Source organism: Hyalella azteca, unplaced genomic scaffold (genome assembly GCF_000764305.2).
Source record: "Hyalella azteca isolate HAZT.00-mixed unplaced genomic scaffold, Hazt_2.0.2 contig12758, whole genome shotgun sequence".
Taxonomy (NCBI): Eukaryota; Metazoa; Arthropoda; class Malacostraca; order Amphipoda; family Hyalellidae; genus Hyalella; species Hyalella azteca.
Window position 1 is genome coordinate 389,178 of NW_025942706.1, and position 19,332 is coordinate 408,509.

Here is a 19,332-nt window from a genome sequence, read left to right on the forward strand (position 1 = left end):
TCAGTCTGAGGGCTGTTCCGATCAGCTATGGTCAGCCTGAAGGCTGTTCAGATCAGCTGTCATCAGCCTGAAGGCTGTTCAGACCAGCTGTCATCAGCCTGAAGGTTGTTCAGATCAGCTGTCATCAACCTGAAGGCTGTTCAGATCAGCTGTCATCAGCCTGAAGGCTGTTCAGATCAGCTGAACTGTTCGTCTGTCGGGAATCTAATTCCATGCCAGATAAGATTGCTTGAGTTTTCTTTCATATTTTCTTGAAGAGCAGCATGTGACGTGGAGTCCTGCATCCATATCAAGCGATTCAGAACAATCTTGCCCTCACTTTTAAAGGTGCCCTCGGAAGGGCCGCTACCTCATGAATGGACTTCTTACAAGGGAGTCTCAATTACAGCTGTCATGGCTATCAGTTTCTTCTGACAGTCCAGGGGCCATACTTTCAAAACTCGCTAAGTGAACTTAAGTACTTACGCTCTATTTTCTTGTCTATGATTGGTGGATTTTGCTTGAAAGGCCGTCAATGATTGGCTGATGAACTTACGATCTCTTAACTATTTTTTTAAAGTATAGGCCCAGGTCCAGGCGAAGTGCTAATAACGCAGCTCAATTGAAATATAGGCGGACAACGATTTTCTATGCATGTCGATCAATCCAAACTTGCGATTAAAATTTATTTTTAGTTTAAGTAAATTTTCAACTAGAATTTAACAATAGTTATTATGTTCCTGAACATAATTATGCTTAATTTCGGTGGAATGATAATCATCGAAGGCGGTCACAGTTCGTCCCCTTATATTTCTTTATATAACCCCCTTTATATAACCCCATTACATTCATCGCAGGAGTGCATCGGACTTCGTTAGGTGTATCATCACGCATCTCGCTTGTGATACTCACCACCATGCAGCTCGTGATGCGAGCTACATATTATTATGCAGCTCGCCCCGTATAATAATATTATACCGGAAGTTAGGAAGTCTTCTCCATTCACCCTTCAGCTTATTGTATAAAAATGTCTTCCTACTTTACTTTTTTTCTATCTACAAAAGATGCAGAATTTGATCGGTTAATTTATATAATCTTTGCTTATTTCTGACCTCGTAAAAGCTTATGAGGTCAGTATTAAGTTATATATATTAACTTATATATAATCTTATAAACAAATTCTGCATCTTTTGTAAATAGAAAAAGATCAATGGTATCGTGCAATTAATGAACGTACTGATGTGTTCGTGAATAATCTTACTTAAGAGGTGAATAATCACATCAAAACAAAATTGATTAATTGACTGATAAATTGACGGATATCTTATCAGATCAATTGACGGATATCTTATCAGATCAATTGACGGATAGACGGATATCTGATCAGATCAATTGAAGGATATCTGATCAGATCAATTGACGGATATCTGATCAGATCAATTGACGGATATCTGATCAGATCAATTGTCGGATATCTGATCAGATCAATTAACGGATGTCTGATCAGATCAATTGACGGATATCTGATCAAGTTTGCGAAAGAAAAATCCATGGATTGGTCGTGCTGCATATTGGGCAGATTCTAACGGATTCGGGAATCTAGTGAATTCAGTCAGTGAATGGGAAGCGTGCGTTCAAAATATTTATAATCGGAGACATTCCTCACCTTAAACCCGAGGTATGTTATGCTCAGCTCTGGGATTACATTGATCAAATTAATCTCAGACTTAAACATCAGGCGTTCAAGATCAGCAATAGCGTCTAGAATGCAAATGTATTTTACTACAAATGTGAGCTCCTGATTCATGTGAGCACATTAATTTATATAAGGCATATAAATGAATGAGACTCGAGAAAGACATCACAAATCTCATCCCATACATAAATTTACATTATATATTAAACTGAAACCCTGCAATACCTTGTACATGATTATTATTAAAGAAGAACGTGCGGTGTCGTCGTGTAAGTGCCACGCGAGCGTCGCCCCTACATGGATAAGAAGATCGCTTTCTCGTCCCCTCGGGAGACCAGCAGCAAGTGAAAGCTTTAAGTGTGTTTATTTGTCTTGGCGGCTCAACATTTGCTTCTTTTATCTATTTTGAAGAATAGCTCAATTTTTGATGCGGTGGTTAATTGTGCATTTTTGCTTACTAAATTTTTCATTGTTTCACAGAATAACAAGTTGTATAGCTATTTATTTTAATGAGGTTGGGAATTGGTCATTTGCGCACACAAATAGTTCTTTACGCACACTCAGGGACAAATTGTTAGCTTTTAATGCGGCGGTGAAATGATCATTCCTACACACGGTGGTAAATAGCAAATATTTAAATGCGGCGGTTTATTGATCATGCTTACACACGGTGGTAAATAGCAAATATTTAAATGCGGCGGTTAATTGATCATGCTTACACACGGTGGTAAATAGCAAATATTTTAATGCGGCGGTTAATTGATCATGTTTACACACGGTGGTAAATAGCAAATATTCAAATGCGGCGGTTAATTGATCATTCCTACACACGGTGGTAAATAGCAAATATTTTAATGCGGCGGTGAACTGATCATTCTTGCACACAATACTAACGAACACATATGAATTGATCATAATTGATTAATGATCAATTGATTGCTTGATGATGTTTCATTGTGAATTGATCATACATGCAACAGTGGCAAATAGCAAATATTTGAATGCGGCGGTAAACTGATCATTATTACACACAGTGGCAAATTACACATATTTAAATGCGGCGGTGAACTGATCATTCTTACCTGCAGTGGCAAATTACACGTATTTAAATGCGGCGGTGAACTGATCATTCCTAAACACAGTGACAAATAGAAATTATTTAAATGCGACGGTGAACTGATCATTCTTACACGCAGTGGCAAATTACACACATTCAAATGCGGCGGTGGACTGATAATTTTTTGCACACAGTGGCAAATAGAAATTATTTAAATGCGGCGGTGAACTGATCATTTTTATACGCAGTGGCAAATTACACACATTCAAATATGCGGCGGTGAACTGATCATTAGTATGCACGTCATCGCGCCGAGGAGGCCGGCCACCCGAGGCCCGGCGACTTCGATGCCGCGCGCCGGACTTGGCGGCGCGCCAAGTCCGGCGCGGCCTCGCGCTGCCCGAGCCTCGTAACCGCGGTACTCTATATAGACTTTTATAACGCAAGTACGAAGTACAAGAATTAACATCGATAATAGAATCATCTCAAGAACTTTCTGGTTATCTGCACAGCTAAAAAATTCTATTAACTGATAAATTTAAACCGGTTGGTAATGTAACAAGTCAACATGCAACAATTAAGCAATTCATTGATGCAGTAAAGGTTTAACAAGGCAGCATGTTGGTTCATAAGGATATGATTTCTATTTACTTGTAGCAGACGTAGACCTCCACATAAATTTTAGCGAGGTAATTGGACTTCTGAGATTCAGTGGCACAAGGCGGATGGATAGAAAAATATTTCAGTCGAAATGGGGAATGTAAAAATTGAATGTTATCTTTGCTCTAATTGCAATCTGATATCACATGCTACAATTTTGTAACGATATATAATGGTTATCTCTGTATTGTGTAAAATGTACTAGATAAAAAAATATTCTGGGATTTATGATTCTGGCCGACATCCCGTTTTCCGGGATGGGCGTTAATATTTAGGCATTATCTCCGGTAATCCCCATTCCGGTAAATAATTTTAAAACTTTAACTCAAACCCTCAAAACTAAAACTTAAACTCAAAATTAAAATGAATCCCTCATTTTTAAATGAAAGCGTTGTCTTAAATTAATAATAATTTTAATAAACGTAATTTAATTTTTTTAATATCTTCGAATCCTTCTATTTAGACGCGTACTGTCACTCGTTATATATATGTAGTGCCAGCAGTGCACAAATGTGTAGAGCACACACACGTACATGAAGAATATTTTTAACATATATGATAGTGTTATTATATTTCAATAAATTTCAATAATTATAATGAACATATTTTCTCGTAAGGAAGTTGAGGCCGTGCAACAATCGGCATGGATTAATTGTATTCTTTTGACTCTAATTAAAAGAACCATCAGATCGCGCATGACTTGGAGAAAGGCACTATAATTATCATTAATTAGAGAGACTAAATGCCTTCTGGCCAAATGGTCTTGCATCAATTTCTTCACCCTTCTAATGGATTAACACGTTTTCAAATGCGGTGGTGAACCGCGAGCTCTAACTAATGCTTGAAATAATGTCTACAAATAATTTACAATAATGGGAGGAAATAAAATCAATATGGCTGTATATATTTAGACTCATTATGAACAATGGCTTCACATATGGTGTCACAAGAAATTGCGAGCCCTGAACTTAATGTGTCACGCTTACTGAGCACCAGTCTTCAAAAATGAAGTAACTTAATTTTATTTATCATCAAATAATGATAAGCAAATAATTCAGTGTCAAAGTTAGAATAAAAAACATGTAAAAAATATACGTATCCGATATATTGTCTTTTCATTCACCAATATATACTCAGAATGCTAGAAAACATGTGGACCATGAAGGAGCAGCCGCTAGGGGAGGGAGCATGACGCATACAAAAGATAAAGTTTATTGTTTCACTGTTTATAGCAGCGACGAGGCTCCATTAGAGCTAATGCACTCTAATGGCCGGCCAACGATTGACTGAACCGCAAGATTTTAATGATCCAGAAGCTCGATATCACATCACTCTCAGCTCTTGTTGACAGTGATGAGACCATCCCCGCACCACATCATATTTGACCTGTGCTAATACTCACATAATTTGCAAGTAGCTTTCTCGCACATGTTTAATTTGAGCCTCTCATTTATTTCAGTATCGGCTGCTCTCTTACTCTAATTTTGATCCGTTATATCTCAATTATGGGTGCCATGTGAAACTATAAATTTGCATCCCTTTACATCAATTACAGCTGCATGCTGTTTAAAGTACCATCACGGTTACGTGCGACCGGTTTGATGCAACAAAATGAAAAATTGATTTCAGGTCTTCCCTGATTTCAGATTTTGTGTTTAGTTTCTTCGTTATTCACTGCATCTGTTTTTTTCATGTTATCATATAAGCAGAAAAAGAGGAATAACATTCATTTAATAATGTTTAAATTACTTGAGAATGCATAAATTTCGCCAGAGGGGAATACGGTCAAGAGGGAATAAATAAAAAATACAATTAAAAAATTTCGTCAGAGGGGAATACGGTCAAGAGGGAATAAATAAAAAATACAATTAAAAAATTTCGCCAGAGGGGTGTACGGTCAACTTGCTGAACTCAGAACGCGTCGTTGTACGGAAGCGAAATATTCTGAAGAGAAATAAATAAATTTGAGTTTCGACAGAGGGCGTTGAGCCTCAGCAGAGGAACGCGACAGGAAGACCAAGCACTTTCTTGCAAAGGAAGCAATTTGCGATGAGGGCGTTTCTTCGGGAAGCTGGTGTAGGGCGGAGGCTCCATGGGCGTTGGTTCTGTAGTTTGGGAGGCTAGATCTAGGGTACAATTAAGATACTTAATTTACAAGATACTTTTTAATTAATTTCCTTGACTAAAATGCCCTCTAGAACCAAGTATTGTTTGCACGAAAACGGCCTGTAGTTTTGCAGTCTTCACGAGCGTTGCTTAAGATCAAGGTAAACAACTAACGCAATTTGCATTACAGATGTGTCAGGTGACATAACATGTCTACTTTTACCAGTCTCCAATGCATTCGTAGAGCGAGTGTTTTGACAATGTTGATACCATTCGTCCCTGGATATTTCCTGATTGATATCTTCCTTGTTGAAAGATAATCTCTATCACTGCGATATGTTCACGCGATTTGTTCATAAACATTTCCTTGTGTTAGCCTTTCCTCTTTATCAAGTCACGCCCTTGGTGACGTCAAATAGCGATGCTATATAACTAAGCTCTGTCTCAAGCGATTAACTTCAGTCTTGGCCGAGAACAGTCGTGTGTAAGCCCTTACTCCTGTCCATATCAATCAGGACAGGAACCTTAAATTAACATATCCACATTTCAACTTGGATTATCCTAAACTGCAAGCCGAACCATAATTTTAAAGTATATTCTATGCTCGTATACGCTGTTCCTATATATCCTAGGATCCCGCTACAACAGAACCAACTCTCAGCAGGTTATATATACTTAATTACGAATCAATATCGCATCGCCCGCTAACAAATTCACCATCTTACAGATGTGAAGACATCAACATATAGTACATTTTCCTGTCGTTAATAACAACGGCCACCAGCACACGCACGGCCACCAGCACACACACGGCCACCAGCACACAAAGAGTGGGTCACCGAGTGGGTGTAGAGAGTGGTTCAAGTGTGTGAGGCGCTGAGCTAAACATAACTTTCAATTTTTCCTTTCGATGTGCAGTAGTGATCTAGTAGCACTGAGTTCAGGCAGCTGTCATACTTACATAATTATTACATGCTGTAAGTGACATCGTATTACGGAAAATATCTGTTAAAACTTTCATATATGTAAACAGGAAACAGTCCATAATTATACAGTAAAATTGTTGAAAATTAGCTTAGCATACCTCGCAATGCTTGGAAAAAACTTACATTAAATTATAGCACAACTTATGACATTTGTTATTCTTTATCTAAAAAAAACTTAGTTAAACTCAACGATAAACTTTTCCTTTAACGCAACTGAAAACTCTTATATAGATTTCAGAGCAAAAAATCTTAGTTTCTCCAACTGCCAAGAAATGTTTTACAAAAACTGCAAAACTTATGTTAAGCGCAAATGAAAATTATTAGTTCATAGTGAAACTAGCTCTCCGTAACAACAAACGTAACAACAAACAACAAACAAACAGTTTAACGCACCATTAAATATTCTTATTGGAGTTCCCAAATCATCTACTGCGGCAAATTCGCATGCCTCTTTCAAATCACAGTCGGTAACCGCACAATTTTAAACAGATTGATTGATACTACCGGGTCCGCCACAACACATGGGTTCCTTATTTCTCATTGAAACAAACAGGTGAAATAATTTTTTACTGGCGATGAGCTAATAACCAAGAACTACACAAACAATTCACAAACGTATTTATTGAATATGACTTAAACTAACAGACCGTCATGAACGAATGAAACTCGAAAGATGCCAGTATATTCTGAATCTCATTGAGGATGGTGTGCCGCACAATTTTGTGTTTAGTGGCGAGAAGAAATTTGACATTGAACAAAGCGTTAGCCATCAAAATGACAGAGTTTGGAGTCGGAATGAATCTGTGAAAACCAGAAAAAAATAAAATCCCATGTCCGTGATGGTTTGGGTCGAGCGAACAGCTAGCCACTGCGAGGTCTTCACTCGTTTTCATCCCCCATGTGTGAAATAGAACATTCAGCGATACATTTCGAACATTTTAGAAGCTGTTTTGTTACCTTGGGCCCGTAAACACCTCAACGGCTCACCATGGAGTTTTCAACAAGACTCTGCCCCATCACATGGCTCAAACATGACCCTGCAAAACTGGATTCAGGGTCACATCCCAGCGTTCATTAGCAAAAATGAATGGCCCTCAAGAAGCCATGATTTGAATACTCTCGACTTTTTTGTGTGGGCTATTTTAGAGAGTAGGGTCTGCAGAACAAACACCTCATGATTCTTTGGATAGTTTGGAGTCTAAATGAAACGAGAATGTGACTTGGTCTCTCAAGAAATGCTGCTATAGTCTCCTGTGAAGCTTTCCAGCGTAGGTTGGATTCCGTCATTAGGAACAAGGGTGGTCTGATTGAATATATACGTTTGTGAGTTGTTTATAGGCAGTTATTGGCTATTAGCTCAACCAATAAAAAATTAATGCACCTCTTTTTTCATTGAGCGATATGAAAAATACGCGTTACCATAAATATGGTGGACCCTGTACAACGCAACTGTTCGTTGGACACTTTTTACTCATGACGCTCTAACATGAGAAGAGGTGTTGATCATCTCACTCTTTCGAGCCATTGTGCACTTTTCAGCGCATTTTCTCATTTATGGAAAAAATGCCCTATTGTGATCGTCATGTCCGTCCGTCCGTGAGTCCATCCGTGATTTCACGTTTTCTTCGACGAGAAAATGCGCTCTCTGTCACTCTCTGCAGTGAGAACTGGGTTATACTTTTTCCTTGGGTACTGCTGCCAACTATGAACCTCGTTGATAATCATGCAGTGCGGAGCAGTAAATGGATACAGTCAGGCGAATCTTCACGTCTAAGATCGGCCAGATGCGGGAGCTGGACAAATACTGTATCACTATAGAGAAAAACGGAGGGATTTGTCACAATGAGCACATGTAAAATGAACATTTTTCTGACTCTGATTACGAAGCTTTTATGATTGTCATCTATCACATTGAGAGGAAAGAAAGTAGTGCAGAACCCATATGAACGAGAGAGTTTCAGTCAGAATTAAGTTCCTTTTCACAATGGGTCTGAGGCTTCTGATCGATATGTGCATGTAGCTTCGCAATCCCCCTTTCACATTGAGGTGAGGGTCGAGTGCTGCCAATGCGTTGACCCACTTATTATATAAAAGGGGGAATGGGATTTTACGCGATAGGACGCGTTCCAACACGAGCACAATCCCTAATTTTATATCAGCCCTATTATTATCAACCAGGAATAAGCGTCGGCATCGGGAATCAACTTGCCCTACGGCAGGCAGAGGTGCGCACTGCGCACTGCATGGTTACACTTCACGTCACCCAATTAATGGGCCCTTATGATGGAGGACAGCGAACGATGAAAACGGCCCACTGCGGTGTGGCCGTAGGCTCCCAGAACTCAATGTAAGGACATCTTTCATGATATAGCATGCAACGCAAGTGTCTGAGCGTTGATGTAGCATGTAACATGTAGTACATGTGTGTGTAAGTTTGCTAACACGGCACACATGTTGCAATTGCTGATCAGTCTGCTGGTGGCAGGGAGCATCCATCATGATACTCACCGGGTGAGGTTGGATGTGCGGCCGTGCGGATAAACTATATAGAGTAAGGGGAGGCTGCCTAAACTGGAGGGAGGAGGGGAAGACAAGCTTCTTAGGGTGAGTGGGGAGGATAGTGGGCACGGCTTGCCGGTCGCCATGGGTGAAGGTGGACTCTCTTGTCTGGGTGCAGGAGATATGAGGGGACAGGTTTATTTGGGTGCAGGAGGTATGAGGGGAATAGCTCATATGCGCGGGTATTATCATGTCTCATGCTATTTGCCCCACTAAGAAGTTCATAAAATAGACCTGTTTTTCCAGTGCAGGTTCTGTGGGAAATCTAGTACAGAGACCGACAAGCTGCATATAGCCCGTTTTCTTGTCCCTATGCTGAGGCTATGTATAGGTTCTACTGTCCTGAAGGTCTTCATGTATTGCAGGTTTCCTTGTACTGCAGGTTATTTTGACTCAACACGTACATCGAGACAATATTCTTGAATGCGTCTGCTGGGCAAGAATAAGCTAGTCGGTCTTGATTAGAAGCAGAACTTCTCATCAAGACCTGAGATTGTCGCGGGCAGGGATTCTGGCAGGTGCAAGAAGGGATTCCTTCAAAACGCAACGTTTCTTGTTGAACGAACACAACACTGATGTAATTCTTAACAAGCACATGGTTTTATCGAAAATCATAGGTTATGGCATGTATAGTTCTGCGGTGAGTACGGGTATATGGCGTGTAAAGAAACAAGGTAAATACGGGTTAGCTGCGTGTACAGTTAGTTACACTGTAATTACGGGTTCGCTGCGTATACAGTTATACGGTAATTACGGGCTCACTGCGTAGTTTATCTGGGGCAGGAAATAACGTTATATGGTAATTACGGGCTCACTGCGTGTACAGTTACACGCATCGTCCACGGAGCGCAACATGACCTCGTCTCCTCGCTTAAGTGTTTTTCTGCTCCACAATTTCCATATAAATTTTTTATCCTTAGAATTAATGCCTAATTTTCAGAAGCAATTCAAATTCATAAATATATTTTGGTCGCCATCGTTTTGATTTCACATTAATAAAGACGATATACGTTAGCTCTTGCTTCGTTAAATTAATAGTTTAACTTTACTTCTTTCTTCGGGTTAACTTGAAAGTCAATTACATGCATGCATTGACTCCTTGAAATGGTGATTAGAAGGAAACTTTTTCAGCACAAACTAATTAAATGAAGCTGAATAAGCGACAGATTAAGGGAAATAAAATATCGTGATGTTTCATTACAGTAAATAATTTTACTTATATGATGCCCGACTGAGAACAAACTAAAGTTTATTACAGTATAACGTCAACCCCATACAGTATAACAAATCCATACAGTATAACGTCAACTCCATACAGTATAACGTCAACTCCATACAGTATAACGTCAACTCCATACAGTATAACGTCAACTCCGTACAGTATAACGTCAACTCCATACAGTATAACGCCAAGTCCATACCGTATAACGTCCACCCCATACTGTATAACGTCAACTCCATGCATTATAACGTCAACCCCATTCAGTATATATAACCTCAACCCCTTTCAGTATAATGTCAATTTCATTCAGTACAAAGTCAACCCCATTTAGTATACCCTCAACCCCATTCAGTATAACGTCAACACAACACAGTGAAACGTCCCCTCTTTACTCGACGGCGTCAGTGTAAACCTGAAACATTATTACGAACACTGTAGCTCACAGGAACATCAAAGTAAACTTTTTTTAAATGTAGCTCATCATCAAATTATTCAATATCATCCATTCCTTTATGGCATATTATCGGCCCACCACAAATTAGCAGTTTTTGGGAGACTTCAGCTAGTTACACAGAGGCAAGCGCACAATTATAACTAAAAAAATCCTGCATACATCTCATCATCTACTCAACGGTGTGAAACAATCGTACAATTACAATGTAAAAATGAAATATTAAAATAGAATTCAGGATAAAGGATATCAATAAGTTTACACACAGCGATGTCCTGGACTTCATTTCTGTGTCGAGGGGTCGCCGTGGTGAGGTTAATACAAAGGAGATCAATAGCGAGCTCAGCGGCGATCGTACAGAGCACAGCTTTCATATATTCCAGCTTCCATATATATTTTATGATGTAACTCATGAGTGAAGGAAACGACTCTCCGATATATTTAACAGTACTGCAAGATTCAATATACTAAACATCTCAAAATACTGCAAGGTACAGTATGCTGTAAGCTTCAGTACATTGTAAGCTTTAGTACACTGAAAGATTCAGTAAATTTTTAGCTGAGGACATAATGAAGAGCCTAATAAATTAAAAGGAATAGTATAAACATTTTTCGAATGTTCACAGTATTCTTGAAGCCAAAAAAATGCCAAAAATTTTAACAAGTTTTATGGCAAAGGACGGTGAGAATTATAAGCTTATGCCCGTAAAAACGGTATTGGCTAAGCAATACAAATTTTCTGTTAGCAAAAATTCATGACAACGATAAAAATTTGAGTGTCAGGTTTAGAAGAAGGCGCTGAAGGCCAACAAGCATGAGGCAAAACTAAAATTTTTAGCCAGCTTAATTTGTGCGTGAAAGCTGTACCTGATGTATACCCCGATCAACATATTTTTGATCTTTAGAAATATCGGCATTAACTTCCTTAGAGATAAACAAATAAAAACTCAATAATCCAACATGGAAGCGATTATCACAACAAATACGGTTATCGTTAGAGTTCCAATTATATAACAGACATAAATAAGAAGAAGGAAACTCAGGAAATTGACAAAAAAGCTACGGTAATCTTGAACGCAATCGAAGATTGCACGCAAAAGGCGCCTGCAACATCCTTTCATTCTCATACGAACATCGCCATTCCTCGCCATTAATACGATACATTGATATTGGCAATGTTGTTTTGAAATGTAAATAAGAGATCGTCGATTCGCTTGAATACTTTGACAGGTTGCACCAAGCCGAAACAATTCAAAGAATGCAATGTCTTTAATCCATTACATATAATTTCAATGTGTTATGTGTAATCCATTCTTCACGAACGCAAAACCTGAATAATTTCCGTTTATATTTTTGGAATAAGACAATCAAGTGAGAATTTCACCAATCTTTGCATGTGATGTACGTTGATATGCGACGTACTTTGTACAGTTTACATCAACGATCAACAAAAATGCAATTATTCAAGACAAAACTCGTTTATTTTCATTTTTTTTTACTTCTGGAAAGCTGAATTACAGTATGTTCATATTTCTTGAAGACTTGGGCTTCTAGTTAACTCACAGATCTACCATTATCCATGTCGGATATTTATTAGATCATACGAGGAGAGATTCAACGAGTTGAATAATTAAAATTCTTAACATGACTCACAGAAGCCATCAATGATCAACCGACACCAATCATCAAACCAGTTGATAGTTGAACTGTAGTAACTTTGATGTATATATTGATGAACATCATACAAGCAGTCATGCACACATGCCATCATTGCATCATTTTCACAATCATGTATGAGTAACCTTAACGCGTAAGTGAATGAATGTAAGCGAGTATGTAATGTAGTTTCCTGTACAGCTTTCATATTTTGCAAAAGTTTGTAGAGGTTAATAAATGAAGTCTTATATACAGTAACAACCTCTCTATTCGACCCACTAACTACACCCCGTATCTTTGGTTATGGGCAGTACTATCAGAATCATCAGATACGTAGATACATGGCATGATTAAAGTACTATCAGAATCATCAGATACGTAGATACATGGCATGATTAAAGTACTATCAGAATCATCAGATACGTAGATACATGGCATGATTAAAGAACTATCAGTATCGTTAGTCCAGATATATAGACACACGCCATTATTATACGAAAAAACAGCGTTACTAACTCTGTACATTTATGACGTCACTTAATTTTTTTTACCACGTTATATTTTGGGCATAACCTCGTAGTTCCTCATCATTATGGGGCTACGTACATTACATAAATTTAGGGTTCACTATAGAAGTTAGAGTTTGCTTAATATTTGACACACTGAATGCAGAACATCTTTTTATGGTTATATACGAAATTTAGAAAAAAAAGTTAAGAATGTTTAATGACCGCCTACAAAAGGTACAGGATATTAAGATTTTGCTGAGAGAGATTTATAAAATTTGCTGAGATTTATAAAATTATGATGCGGGGCTCTAAATATCGACAACAAATTGCACTTATGGACAAATTGTCGTAAAAATTACCAGTGCAGCATAGGAAAAGATGGAATCAATTATTTAATTGATTATTAAATCGGCAGATCAACAATTCCATTCTGCCAATATTAATAAGAGTAACCGAGAAGTTGCGATTCTAACAAATGCCGAACAAAATATTCACTCAAGCGATAACATGACAAACGAAAACCAGTAAAAACATTTATTTTATATTAAAATTATTAAAATGATACAGCACAACATCGGCTAAACTAAGTACTTTCATCAGTTGACACAAACATTATTAATCTAAAAAAGCATTTAGCCACCAATATTGCACTCAAACCGGCGTAAAAATAAGCAGAAGCACCAACAAGAAGCTACAGATACCAACGCTGCGCTATGAACACAAAAGAGGACTTCAGGGAGACGCTCGCGCGCACCTGCTGATTTTTTAGCACCTCTTCAGCGAGAAGCGGAACTTTGGAGCAGGCGGGAGGGGTGGGTGGGAGAAGCACCGGTACAGAGAAATCAAGCATGCAAATTATCAGAGAAGCCAAAAGGAACCGGATTCTTTATCTAGCGGCCGTGTTGATGGCTGCAGCGGCAGCGCCGGCAGCTTTCTCGTGTAGAGATCTCGTGAGCGACTCGATCCTGCTTATGCCCGCAGAAGGCACGCCGTTGCTGCTCAGGCGGTTGAGAACTCCGCTCAGCCGCCCCGACGATCCTGTGAGTCGAGACTCGGACTGCTGGTGCAACAGCGACGGGTTTGGGATCTGCCGCACGCTTGAGTTTGTGGCGCGCACCGGCGCTGAGTTGGTGGTGCTGGTGCGCTGCGGTGCGCAGGCGCTCGTCGTGGAGGTGACGACGCCGTTGAGCAGACTACGGTACGGCGACGTCGTCTTGACGCCGCTCGTAATGTTCACGGCCGGCGTCAAGCCGCTGGACGTACGCAGCGCGGCCGTCAAACTAGCGCCGTGTGGCGACGACAAAAGACTCGAGATCGAAGAAGAAATGCTTTTGTTGAAGACGTCAGCGAGGCTGCCAACGCCATTTACAGAAGCCTTACTCGACAAACATGAAGACTTGTTTCCGTTGAAAATAGATTTGGTCTGCGTAATGCCGTTGCCGTTGTTCAGTGTTGATTTCGTTATAGATATTGATGGAGGTTTATTAGGGCTAGAAACTAGTGATGACTTCGAGAAGCCAGAAATAAGTGGAATGCCAGGTTTAGTAGAATTAATTACTTGTGAAGGTTTTGCAAGGTTACTGACGGTGCTCGTTTTCACAGTATTGATCATTTGCCCTGATTTTGTAGCGGAGAAGGCTTGCGCCAGCTTAGCATGAGGGTCGAGCCGACTTGGCGGTGACGCTGGATTAGTGGTCGTCGATTGCTTGATGGAACAAGGGCCCTGAGATAACGTCGGCTTGGTAGAGCAAGAAACCACGGAATTAAGTTCATGGGTTTTACTATCCTTATCATAATTAGATTTTTGATCGACAGAATTTGCTAAAGAATTGATTTTCGGAGCAATGGAGCAGCCTACAGAAGAACTACTTTTCGGAGCAAAGCTGTTGTTAGCAGAAGAAGAACTATTTTTGAGAGCCGAGGAGCTGCCAGATGAAGACGAAACTTTTGCCGAGCTACAGGGAGCAGACGATGTAGAAATTGAGACGCTTGAATTAGCTTTAAGAAATGTAGGGCCGCCATTGTTGTTAGAATTAATGCTTGCGGGAGGAATGCTAAGCTTCGTATTTGGCAAGGAAGTTCGGGCGGGGGTCTGTAGAGAAGCTCCAGAAACCGACACGCCATTTGGAAGCGAATTAGAAGATGAAACAGAAGCAGATGACGTCATTATGTCGTTACAACTACTGCCATCAGTGACTTGACTAGCGTTGCTCCTTGCAGGAAATAGGGCACTGGAAGAGGAAGGAGGCAAAATGGGAGACGTAGCGTCGGAACAAGTTGATTTATTACCGCTATTCTTACTATTGTTATTTAACTTCAACTTATTACTCATTTGTTGACGAAAACACTCCGACAACTTTTGATTTGTTATTTTGAAAATAGGATCACTCGTTCTGCCAGATTCCTTGCTGACAGACTCTGTTGTTTTATCCGACGATGAGCTAGACACCGACGCGACTCTGAGAGGATCGCTGGAGCCTGACGACCGGTGAGTTGGACTCTTGTTCAATTTGCTTTTTAGGGTTCCATGCTTGCCGGCCCTGCTGATGGTAATGGTGTTTGTCACGGATCGGTTTTCTTCATTGGATAGTTTTTGTGATGGTCCCCCGGAAGCTTTACCGCCGTGAGTCTTGACATACGGCGCGGCTGGATCACTTTTCGAATTTGAATCAGATGAGTTAATGGCACTTATGGTGAGGGTGTCTCCGGAACCGTTCACAAAGCTTAGCGAGTCGGCAGTTTCTCGGAGTTTGCCAAGCTTAGAAGCCTGCATAGATTTCTTTGCCTCCTCTTGTGCTCTGGCTTGCACCAGAGCGAGCTGAATGACCGCCGCCTGGGAAAGCGTGAACAAATCGTGGAATCGTGCAGCGTGCGGAGTTTGATTCGAATTCCAGTTTGACCTTGACGGGGAAGTAGTGTTGTTTCTATTCTTCTTTTTAGAAGTTCTGCTCTGAGTTATCGAGAGCATTGTTTGTGTTCCCTGACCTCGGGACAAGTCTAAGCTGCCTCGGGCTCTAGCTTCACGTACACTGCGCGCGTGGTCGGAGAGGTCTAGAGCACCAACCTCGTCCATCGTTTCGTCAACTTCAGAATCTGAGAAAGCACAACTTCCGTCCTGACCACCAGCCTGAACCACGACATTGCGGCGAATGCGACGAGGGGGCTTAACGTCTACTGCTTCGTCGTTTTCAGATACGTTGGCCATAAACTCGTGGTCAGTGCTAGCATTGGAGTCGTCAGCGGTGTTCTGTTGTTCATCGTTCGTTCTCTCAAAGTCGGCTCTGCTTGCAGACGACACACGTTCGCTGTAAAGGTCCTCCTCGTCTTTTTGGTTTGTATCGTCCGTCTCAATTTCGAGCTCTGGTTCAGTCTCGTGACTCGTGTCGACTTCGAGCGGCGCTTCCGAGTCTTGGTCGCCCATGAGAGTTTCGTCCTCGTCGCCATCGCAGGACTCAGCGCGGGTTGACGACGACCCGAAAGTTGCCTCGTAATCCCCAGGTTCTTCAGACGAAGAACTTTCTTCACACTTTGCTTCGTGATGCATTTGGTGATGTTGCTGGCTTTCTGGGGTCTCAGGTGGGGTTGGGGGCCTGCCATGGGGGTCGTCGGGGGACAGTGGAGTCATGTGATGACTGCCTCTGGAACTGTCGCTGTGCTCACGAAATGACGATCTTCTCTCCCGCTCGCTCTCTATGTTTGAATTCTCCATTTTGGCGATTTTTTCGGGAGGTTCATGCATGTCATCGCAGTCAGACGACGATGGCTGTGAGGGGGGACCCACGGACAGCCCCCGCGACCCGTGGTTGAGGACGGGCTGGTGGGGGTGGCGGCGCTTCTTCACACGACGAGTGGCGACCACCTGGAAACTCAACTCCAGCGGGGATTCCTGTGAAGAAAAGAGCAAGAGAAATAGGTTAACGCTCTATTAACAATTATTAGTAATTCACAACACATCAGCCCAGCAGAGGTAATTCAATGAAATTAAAAAATATAAATAGCTCCAATATTAAACTGGTGCTAGCCCAGCTTTAATGTTGTACTGGCACTCCTCAACAGCAGCATCATCGCATCCTGTATTCACAATAAAATCTAACAAAACAACTAGCGACAAGTTTGAATAAACATCGGATAGGAGCGATAAGAACAAGACTGGCCGCCATGAAGACAGAATACAAGAAGCACAAGCATCGATCAAGCGGAAACGAAGAAAGACGGGGAAGAGAGTGTAGAGTGATAAAAGAGAGAGGGGTACGAACGAAGGCAGCAGAGAAGCCCAGTAGCGTTGCGCCGGCGGTGCGTAAGCAGCAAACAAGAGGAAAAGTCATATGACAACTTCTGGGCAGCGGAGGAAAAAAGTCGTAATCTTAACAAGGAACTTTGAAGCAACGGCCATCCCGGTATACTAATCATAATAAATTATTATAAACAGTCCGGAGTTTGGCTTGTGCGACTAAAGTTTTAAATACTAGTACGATTATTTTGAGTCTTAAATTTTTGCTCATAAATTGGCAGTGAAATTATGGGGCTCATTTACTGTCGCTTTTAAATTTAATGGAATTTTTGGAGAACGTTTGATACATGCAACTTTTACTATATACGTATGCTAAAATTTAGAATGCATATTCAGCACACGCAAGTAATGTAGTGCATGCGTGTCACCTGTTAATTAACAGGTGACCTAAAAGTTAATTACTAATTACAGATAGTGCGTGTCAGATGTGTATGCAGCTCGTTAGTTAGATGTAGTGCAGCTCGTTAGTCTCAGATGTGTATGCAACTAAACTAACGAGCTGCATACACAACTGACACGCACTACCTGTAATTAGTAATTAACTTTTAGGTCCTTAGGCTTCATACAGCACTTATAGTATCATCGGCTTTCCATCAAAACAAAATTGTTGCTCCTAACGTCAAATAATAACATCGCAAAAAAGTAATTACTAAAGCGTTGGGGCATATTCATTGCGTCAAGTCTCCGGTAACAAAATATTTGTGAGTTTATTCTCTAGTCTAGGAAAATGCGAAGAATTTCCTAGCACCCAGCACGCACTAGCTTCACTAGTCTCTGCCTCAACGAAGCTGCTCAGAGTTCCGTCATAATCGGCCGAGCTCCGCGCACGCTTCACTGCGCGCGCGCCGCAATCATCACCGCGGAACTTCACGGCAATAAAACTGATTGCTGGACTCGCCACGCAGCGCTGGATTGCGCGCCGCTGGAAGGCGCCTCATGCACCGGACTGCGCCTTGCTGGACTGCGTGCTGCTGGACTGCGCCCCGCTGGATTGCGCGCCGCTTGAATACGCGCCGCTGGACTGCACGCCGCTGGACTGCACGCCGCTGGACTGCACGCCGCTGGACTGCGCGCTGCTGGACTGCGCGCCGCTGGACTGCGCGCCGCTGGACTGCGCGCACACGCCGCTGGACTGCGCGCCGCTGGACTGCGCGCCGCTGGACTGCGTGCTGCTGGACTGCGTGCTGCTGGACTGTGCGCCGCTGGACTGCGCGCCGCTGGACTGCATGCCGTTGGCCTGCGCGCCGCTGGACTGCACGCTGCTGGACTGCACGCTGCTGGACTGCGCACCGCTGGACTGCGCGCCGCTGGACTGTGCGCCGCTGGACTGCGCGCCCTCGCTCTCCCTCGGGTTAAGCACCAATAAATTTACCTCGCGAGGCGCCGAGTGCGCGAGCAGCTGCGGGAAATGCGGGGCCGAGAAATGCTGGGCGGAGATGAACTCCGTCGCTCAGGAACGAAGAGAGCAGAGAGCGATAAAAGAGAGTGGGATACGAACGAAGAGAACGGAGAGCGATAAAAGAGAGTGGGATACAAACGGTGAGAGTGGGATACGAATGATGAGCGGCAAAAACAAATAATGACGAGTGAACACAAATGAAAAGGTTGGAAATGATTGATGAGAGAGGAATTGCAGCGTAGAGAGTAGAGCGTGAGTGGAGAGAGCGGAACACAAATGGGGAGGCAGGAAACTAAACTTGGGAAGGGTATAGCGAAGGAGGTGTGTAAAAGGAACACTCTCATCCGTTGATATTCCTTCTCAATATTCGTGTTCCTTCGTACACTGTAATAGACAGCTAAGCGCCTATTTAGGATCTCAAGTTTTAATTCTCAAGTTAAAAATACGACTTATCCCAGGCATCCGTCGACATTATCGAAACCAGGAATAACCAATCGAGGGTTAAACTGATTGGCCGTCACGGCCAATCAATTCAGTGGATGCAATTGGAAGCGACGAATCAATTCAGTGGAAGTGACGTTCAGTGGATGCAATTGCGGCACAAAAGCTTGACAAGTTTGATAAATTGAGGCACTTCCGGGCACTGTGCGACCTGTGCAGCGCCGAGGTGACCTCACGTGACCTCTGCACCGCCGAGGTCACCCACAACGAGAACCTCTGAATGAGAACCCACGAGAACCTCTGAATCAGAACCCAAACGA

General features: G+C 41.8%; 1 protein-coding gene across 1 annotated transcript in view; it reads right to left on the reverse strand.

Annotated features, from left to right (window-relative positions):
* Positions 1-10,236: 10,236 nt before the first annotated feature.
* Positions 10,237-19,332, reverse strand: part of LOC108667572 — a 32,990-nt gene continuing 23,894 nt past the window's right edge. The window contains exon 8 of the mRNA XM_018154615.2: positions 10,237-16,767. Coding sequence (XP_018010104.1) covers positions 13,768-16,767 — 3,000 coding nt within the window. The 3' untranslated portion in view covers positions 10,237-13,767. The remainder of the gene's footprint in view (positions 16,768-19,332) is intronic.